The 9,275-nt window shown below is 36.1% G+C and overlaps 1 protein-coding gene across 1 annotated transcript in view; it reads right to left on the reverse strand.

Annotated features, from left to right (window-relative positions):
- SRP54 (signal recognition particle 54kDa) overlaps positions 1–9,275 on the reverse strand; it is a 60,623-nt gene that overhangs the window by 26,548 nt on the left and 24,800 nt on the right. Inside the window, 3 exon segments of the mRNA XM_006835351.1 lie at positions 4,839–4,923; positions 5,988–6,079; positions 8,884–8,993. Coding sequence (XP_006835414.1) covers positions 4,839–4,923; positions 5,988–6,079; positions 8,884–8,961 — 255 coding nt within the window. The 5' untranslated portion in view covers positions 8,962–8,993.

Below are 9,275 nucleotides of genomic sequence, written 5' to 3' on the forward strand. Positions count from 1 at the left end.
TGAAGTTGTCAACCCTCAATTTAATGTTCATGGAAGCAATAGTTAAAAAATCAAACAATGTATTACATTAGACAAATCTGCTGTAAAAGACCTACTTAAAGTGTAAAGAACAAAGATGTCACTATGAGGACTAAGGTGCATCACAGTTAAAACTGGGCAATGAATAAGGAAGACTGTAGAAAAATTGATTCATTTGAATTATGATGTTGGCAGACTGCTGAAAGTATCAGGGACTACCAGAAGAACAAGCATCTGTTCTTGGATGAAGCACTGCCAGAATGCTCTTTACAAGGGAGGATGGTGAAACTTCATCTCTCAAGAGACTTTGGGCATGTTTTCAGGAGGAATCAGTTCCTGGAAAAGGACATGATGCTTGGTAAAATGGAGGGTCAGTGAAAGAGAAGCCCCCAACAGGATGGAGTGACAATAATTTTGAGGATGATGCAGGGCATGGCAGCATTACATTCTGTTATGCAAAGGGTTGCTGAGTGGAATAGACTGGACAGTACTAAACAACAGTTTTCACTCGGAAGTTCCAATTTCCTTTATCGGTACATAACATCCACACACTGAAAAGGCAAGTAATGTTTTAATATTATTATAAAACTAATTTTGACCTTGCTTTGTATACCACTGCTCTAGATCACAAGTTTCTGAACATTAAGGACCAATTTTATTCATCTCTGCTATCAGCAATATTTAGCATATTTTTTGGAATAAACTAGGTTCTCAATAAATGCTATTTAACAAGCCATTTGCCGTCTAGAATTATCTATATATGCTAAGTCCTATAAACATTTCTGTTCACACTGTGCTAATCTCATGGATTACATGAAAATCAATCTATGAATAAAGCAAAGAGTCCTACACAAGGAGTCTGGTGATTCGACGTAGGCCTTCCACTGACTAGTTGCCTCATTCTTCTCAGTCATAAACTGAGATGTGTGAACTGGATACATTTCTCTGACTTCTTTTAAGTATGAATTTTTTTTCTAATTAAGTATCCAATTGGACTCAACTGAAGTCACAAAACCATTTGGGATACTAGACTTCTTAAAGTAAATGCTATGTTGGTATCAAAGGAGAAAATGAAAATATTTGTACAATGTAATGAAAAATACTAGGAAACATCTAGCAAACATTTGTAGCACTAGATTTTCTTTAAAAACTTTTTATTGTGAAATGACTGAAGGTTTACAGAGCAGATCATCAGTTTTACATTCGGCAAATCATGTATTTTGCTTCATTACAATGTACATCAGTTAACAGTATTTACCTCCATTTACTTTAACTCTTGCATTCCTCAGTCTCCTGCAGCCTACATCTTTCCTCTGCCAGCCTCCCTCTTGTTGTATATTGCCTGCCTCATCACTTATGTTAACATGTGTCTACCATCTGTTGTAGCCCATGAATAATTCCCAAATCAGCCCTCCTCGCGCCCTCAACCCCTATCACAGAAATGTTTCATTTAGCTAGAAAATCTTTTAACTTTTTACAACACTGGTCTCATAAAATATTTGTCCTTTGCGATTGACTAATGTGACTTGGCATAGTGCCCTCCAGATTCACCCACATTGTGAAGGGTTTTGTACATTTGCTGTATTCTTCAGTGCAGCATAATATTCCATTGTATGTACCAAAGTTTACTTAACCATTCTTCTGTTGATGAACATTTAGGCTATCTTCATTTTTTTTGCTATTGTGAATAATGCTACAATGAACATTGCTGTTCCAAGCTGGTTCCAAGTCATACAGACCCCCAGTACAGGGTTTCCAAGGAGCAGCTATTGATTCTGAACCACCAAACTTGTGATGTGAAAGGACTCTGCCATCAAGTGCTTATCCTACTGCACTACACCAGGTCTGTAGATTTCTCAAGGATCTATACCAAGTAGAGGTATTTCTATTTGAGAAAGCACCTTACAATTTCTACAGTAGTTGCACCTTTTACAGTCTCACTAACAGCAGTCTCTCCACAACCTTGCCAGCATTTCTGTTTTTGTTTATTTTTATTTCTGGAACTCTGCTATTAATGCTTGTGTAAGAAGATATCTCGTTGTTTTGATTTGCATCTCACCACTACAGGATACGCACTGGACTGTTAACAACAAGGTGGGTGGTTCAAACCCACCAGATGCTCCTTGGAAATCCTATACAGGGTTGTTATGAGTCAGAACTGACTCAACAGCACTTATCAACAATAAAAACAATGGCTAATGATCATTTGAATCTCCTCTGCCCACTTTTTCTTTTTTTTTTTAATTGTTTTTATTGTGAATCATGTGATAGTTTACATGAGAGAATATTAGCTTTATATTCATCGTATCTTATTTCGTTTCATTGCAATGATTACAATCTCCTGCATGCATCATCAAAAAACCAAAGGGTACATCCTGCAAGTCTGCCCCCCCTGGCTGTCAGCACACAGACCATCTGCCTCCATGAGTCTAAAGTCCCCAACGGCTCCATCTCTCCACGTTATCGTCTCTGCCTCCCTCTCGGGCATCAATGCTTCCCTGGATAGGGTCCTGCACTTCACTTTTCTCCCTGATGGTTCCTCTGTTCCTGGACTGCAAAATCAACCACTCCCCTCCTTTTGCTACAAAACGTTGACCATTACATTTCCAACCCTCACAGTCAGTCCTGATAGCAATTATTCACTATTGAACCACAAGTCTTATCCCCATCTCCTTTCATCAGTCCCATCCAGACAGGTTGGAAACCACTCAGTGGAGATTCTACCTTTTTCCGCACCCTCTGGAACTAGGTTCCCTATTGGAAGCTTGTAAGCCAGTCATTTCTTTCCTTTGTAGCACCCCCTTTTTATTGGGTAGCCAATGTCTAAGTTGCCCATCCTTGTCGACCCTGTGTATCAAGGGGGTGTGAATGATCCTGAATATAAAGATTCATTCCCTCTTTTGAGCGATTACACCCATAAGTATAGGTCAAGTTCATCAAATTGTAGCAGGTTACTCCTTTATTCCTCTTCTTTCTTCTTTTAGTTGAGTTCTGATCATCCAGCCATTGAAGCCAGATCAAGTGGGTACTATCTGCAAGTGTGGGTGTTCGTGTGCACCTTACCTCACTTCATATCAGCTGGAAGCTTCATACTCCGCTCTGGTCCTCTGTGTTCTGCCCACTTTTTAATTGGATTATTTTTCTTGTTATTGAGGAACTGAAGTATTCCATAAATTTTGGATAGTAGTCCTTTATCTCTGATATATCATTGTCAAACATTTTTCCCAGTCTGTGGGTTTTCTGTTTACTTTTTTGGTGAAATCCCACTATGGGTCGGAACCGACTCGACGGCACTTCACAACAACAACAATCAATCTTTAGGAGGTCCCAGTCATCTATTTTGTCTTCTGTTTGCGTATTTTAAGTTATGTCTGATTGTGTATTTATGCCATCTATCAGAGCCCCAAGTTTGTCTCTAGTTTTTAATTGATGATCTTTATAGTTCTAGACTGTGTTTATAAAGGTATTTAATCCACCTTAAGTTAATTTTTATATATGGTGTGGCATATAGGGTCTGTTAGCTGTGAGGTGTGTTAACCATCTGCACTACCTAGGGCACTCACATGGCAATGCCTGATATTAAAAAGAGGATAAACTCAGAGAGGCCCTTCCATTAATTCATCTAAATCAGTGAAGTTTTTCTCTTTGCAATTTGGTTTTGGCATTCTTTACAGGAATACTAATGTTTGTTCTTAGGTGCTGTTGAGCTGGTTCACACTCATGATGATACTATATGCAAAAGAATGAAACACTGCCCACTCCTACACTATCTTCACATTTGTTGCTATGTTTGAACCTATTGTTGCTATCACTGCGTCAATCCATCCTATTGAGGATCTTTCTCTTCTTCACCGGACTAATAAGCACGGGTCTCATTCTTCCTTGATAATGCGTCTAAAGTACATGAGACAAAGTTTCACCATCCTCCTTTCAAAGGCCATTCTGGCTGTACTTCTTCCAAAATAGATTTGTTCATTCTTCTGGCAGTTCATGGTAGATTTAATATTCATCACTCACAAATTGAGTCCTAGTGTGACACTGTAGGACTGGTAACATGAAGGTCAGAGGTTCAAACCCACCAAATGCACCTTGGCAACCCTATACAGGGTCGCTATGAGTCAAACCGATTTAACCTCACCTAACAACAACCAAAATCATAATTCAAAGACATCAATTCTTCTTCTGTCCTCCTGATTCATTATCTAGTTTTTAATATATATATGAGGCAACTGAAAGCACCATGGCTTGAGTCAGGTGCACCTTAATCTTCACAGTGACTCCTTTGTCTTTTATCACTTTCAACAAGTCTTTTGATGCACTATACTGTCTGGTTTCTTGACTGCTGCTTCCATGACTCAGAGACCCTATATGACACTGTAGAATTGCCCCATAGGGCTTCCTACACTATAATCTTTACAGGAGCGGATCACCAGGTCTTTTCTATTATAGAGCCCATGGGTTGGTTTGAACAACTGACCTTTAGGTTAGCAGCTGAGTGCTTAATCTTTGCATTACCAGGCGCCTTAGCAGGAATAGTACTACTTGTATTCAAATCTGTATTCAGAAAATTCTATCATAAAATTACATTACTTTAAAAACAGTTACTAATCTTTTAACTAATGTTTTAATACAGATTAATACTCCATGGGGCCGGTGGTAGTGTGGCGTGGAGTTGGTTCTGACTATGATACCAGGGCTCCTTTAATACTCCATACCAACATATAAAGTAGTATTCTGGAACAGTATCTTGTTATTACTGCTAGTGATTTCTACCCACTAAATCTAAAGAGAATCACAGCACAAGTGATATAATTTTTTACCTTCACAAGTTCTTTAAATACAGCATGCTGAATCATTTTTCTTTTGTTAAGACCAGATGCCATCTCTTCAAGATCAATAGCAGACCTTCATGATGGTCGTGTTTGGAGGTAAGGGAAAGAAAAGTCAGTGAAGACACTAAGAATATAAGCTTCTGCATCAAAGGATACAAGAATAGGCAATCACTCACATCAATATTTTTCCAAATCATAAATATAAAACTGGTACAGATCCTTAGGTCTCTGTCATTGCAGAATTTACAATGAAACAGAGGGAACAGAAGCAAATACTGTTGAAAGATGATACACACAGAAGATTGTAATCATTACAATGAAACAATGAGTGTAAAACCAATGTTCTCTCATGTAAACTGTCATTCAATTCACAGTAAAAACTTAAACGGGTTTAGTTTTTCAAGGCTTTTAATTTGAAGTCTAAATACTAACTTGCTTTTATATCACTACAAAGCACAATTTTTTTCTTTACATCTTTAGAACTAGCAGAAAATAGACAACTTTCTCTAGTTCTAAATGCTTACATGCTAGTAATTCTACATTTAGTACGAAATGGAAGGATGGCCTGTGCATGACGAGTTGAAATTTAAGCAGTTAAGTAAGGTGACAGGATTGTTCTGTATTCTGACCCAATCTGTACCTCTCCCACTAAATACAATAACTGAGACCACACATGTTACTCATTTCGAATACAGAGAGAAGCCAAAAGGAGAACAAAACAGAACACAATTCTCTAAAGATGAAGGACACCAATTAATGTCATCTGAAGTCCTTCAGGATAAAATGACATGACTTTTCTATGAAGAATCTGAATTGTTAAAATAGCATATATATATATATGTATATGATTGAATCCATCCAAATAAAGGAGCATTAAAATGGGGGGGGGGAGGAATCCATAATTAAAGTTACACACAGCTTATTCTCTTTGAAGCATTAGTATGAAAACATACTATACATGCAAGTATGAAAACATGAGTTCTATTCTTTTCCAATACATCTAGTACAGCAGAAATGTTGCAAAATCAGCAAACTTTTCTAGTTAGCACTTCACCCTAGTAAACTAAACTTAATTTTGCCTGGTTTATGGTTTTTTGGGTTGTTGTTTTGTTTTTTAATCTGATTAATTTCACTTACTTAACATTCTCTCTTAGTTGTTTCACCAGTTTAATATTAACATCTGCTTCCAATAATGCTGTACATACTTCTTTTAGCATAGCATTTAATACCTGCAAAAAAATAAATAAAAATGAACAACACTGAGTGTATCATTTTAATCACATAAAAAACACTGGCTGACCAAACATCATGTACTACTATAGCTTAATAAAGATAAAACAACACAACATTGTTGAAAGACATTTTATTTTAGTTAGCTTTAGGGAGATAATCTTATTAAATGTCCAGTTATTTTTTACAAAATAATACATCTCAACAGAATACACTAATTACCATAATAAGCACTAATTACCATAACATTAAGGAATAGGCTACTAACCTCAAGGTCAGCAGTTTGAAACTATCAGCTATTCTGTGGGAGAAAGGTGAAGCTTTGTGATCCTGTAAAGATTTACAGCCTTGGAAACCCTATTCAGGATAGCTATGAGTTGGAACCAACTCCATAAAACACTACCACCACCACCACAGTATCCTTATATTAACAATAATAAAAAAGACAATTTTGAAACTAAAGTAAGTTCATACATAATAAATGTTGTCATTGAAGTTTTCCATGTCATTAACAACTCTTATAGCTGAATCATAGGTATGCATATTACATCTGTATTTTTTCAATGAACTATTATGGAGTAAAATATTAACACAAAAAATTCACCCAGTCTCACTACTTAGCAGCCTTGCCATTTCTATTCAGAGAAGAATAAAGTTGGGACGGAAACTCTCCTTCACTAATAACTCACTATCATTACCCATTTGTTGAGTTGCAAGGCACTAACAGGACAGAAACCATAAAGTCTTAAGAAAAGATAAGGTGTTATCCACTCATGTATGTGTTTAGATACTAGTATGTAAGTTTCATCAGAACAAGAACTTTAACCTTTTCTGTTTGCTGCTATATTCCAGGTAGCAACAAAAATGCTTGCAAAAATGTAGGTCTTCAATTCTCTAATGAATTCTCTTCATTAACTCACTTGTATGTCCTACAGAGAGAGGGTTGTCGGGTTTGCCCTACCACTCACGGAAAGGGACTGATAATAATGGAATTAATCTCTCATTAGAAGGATTTCTCCTTGCTAATTTTCTAGCAAGGAGCTCTGGTAGCATAGTGGTTACGAATTGGGCTGCTAATCTCAAGGTCAGCAGTTCAAAACAACCAGCTGTTCCGCGGGAGAAAGAGGCTTTCTGCTCCCATAAAGATTTACAGCCTCAGAAACCCAAGGTAGCTATGAGTCAGAATCGACTCATAGCCACTCATAACAATGACTCATAGCAACTTATAACAACAATTTTCTAGCAGCACAGTACCAAAAACAAAGAAGTGGACAATTCAATTAACAGCTATTATTCTATGTCCCATTAAGCACTTCTCCCTTCATTTCCTTTTTCTCTACTATAAACACAAGAGCAAAAGGGCTACACAGGAAATTTTTTTAAAAAGAAATGTCCTATTTATTCTGTATTCTAAAACTAAATAATGGCTTAAATTATGATTTGTTATTTAATAATAAAAATGGCAGAAAAAGTCCTAGATGAGGACTTAGAAGAAAAAGATTCTATTACTGTTTCTTTCAATAAATAAATGTGTGAAATTTACTTTCTGTAAATGAGATCCTGGACTAGGAAATCTAAGAGGGTCCCAACATTATTTAATTCCATTACTTTATTAAAGGGTTGATACAAAAATTAAATATTTGATTTTTTTTCAAGCATTCAAGCTAGAAAACTTGTAATCCTTTAATCATCTAGTAAGATAAATTCTGGAGTTCTAGTGTGGTGCTATAGGATAAGCATTGGACTACAAGGTAAGTTTTAACAGAAAGGTCAGCAGTTCAAACTCACCAGCCACTCCTCAAACACCCTTTACAGGGTTGCTATGAGTCAGAACTGACTTGATAGCACTTAACAACAATTTTAAAAAACTGAATATAGTTCCCAAGTTTATTTTATATTTTATGGTATCAAAGGAAAATAACTCTGAGTCTGCCATTAAAAGACCTTGGTTAGCATCCCATTTTAGTCATGAGTTCTGTAATATAACTTTGGGCAAGTCAACCTCGGATTCCTTACTGTATAAAAAGGGGAAAGATAACACTTGTTGCTGTTGTTAAGTGCCATTGAGTCAGTTATGACTCAAAGTTTAGGACTCATATGCTAACCAAGGGTTGGAACTGTAACATTGTAGTTTAACAATCCAGTGCTTATCCTACAGTACTTTACCAGGGCTCCTTTTAAAATGAACAAACCATTAATACATTATCTATTGGGGGAAATGGAAGACAGGAATATCTTAAACTATAACAAAATCAGAAAGATGAGCATTTTGGAGTCTATATAAGGAGTCAATTTTCAAAATCAACAAAAAAAATGAATCGGGATTTCAGAGAAAACAAATTAAAGTCATTAAGATGACAATGCTAATCTTTTATAAGAAAAATGATAAATAAAAGTCAAGAAAAAATGAGCAAATAAGCAAGGAAGTACATACCTAGCCAAGAAGAAGAAAACAAGATACTTTAGTTTTAGATCTATGTCAAGAGAAAGGAAAAGTATATTTCTAGATCTAAGTAGTTTTGAAAAGAAAATGTATGCGACTTTTACATGTAAGTTAAGTGTTTTTATTTCTGCTTTAGGTATGGGGTAAATCTTTACAGAAAGTTGAAGTTAACAGTAAGTTACCAGTGAAGAAGCATCCTCTCCTATCTATATCCATACTTAGGTTTTTATCTCCTATCTATATCCATACTTAGGTTTTTATCTACAGGGATTTATATAAAAAATACATATATATAAATATAAGGTTTACCAATGATCCCTGATGCTAGTGACATCACACAATCACATAAACTTCACATACCTCCTCATTGATAATGGTGGCATTGCTCAATGAGCGTAATGCGGATGTTATTTTTCTTCCAAGGTCTGCTAACACCATCTTGAAGGTTTAAAACACACTTATGAGGTAATCTGAGAATAAAAAAAATTTTTTTTTCATTAAAGCATTTGAAAAGAATCTACTTCATTTACCATAACTGAAAACTTCTAAAGAAGTTTAAAACCAAATTACTCTAGTGTTTGTTGATGTTAGGTGCCTCTGAGTCAATTTCAACTCAACAACACCATGTGATAGAGTACAACTGTCCCACAAGGATTTCTAGACTGCAATCTTTACAAGTGCAGATAGGCAGGACTGTTAGTTTGTCATACTGTGGTGGCTTGCAAGTTGCTGTGATTCTGAAAGCTATGCCA

The sequence above is a fragment of the Chrysochloris asiatica genome, unplaced genomic scaffold (genome assembly GCF_000296735.1).
Source record: "Chrysochloris asiatica unplaced genomic scaffold, ChrAsi1.0 scaffold00017, whole genome shotgun sequence".
NCBI classification, from domain to species: domain Eukaryota; kingdom Metazoa; phylum Chordata; class Mammalia; order Afrosoricida; family Chrysochloridae; genus Chrysochloris; species Chrysochloris asiatica.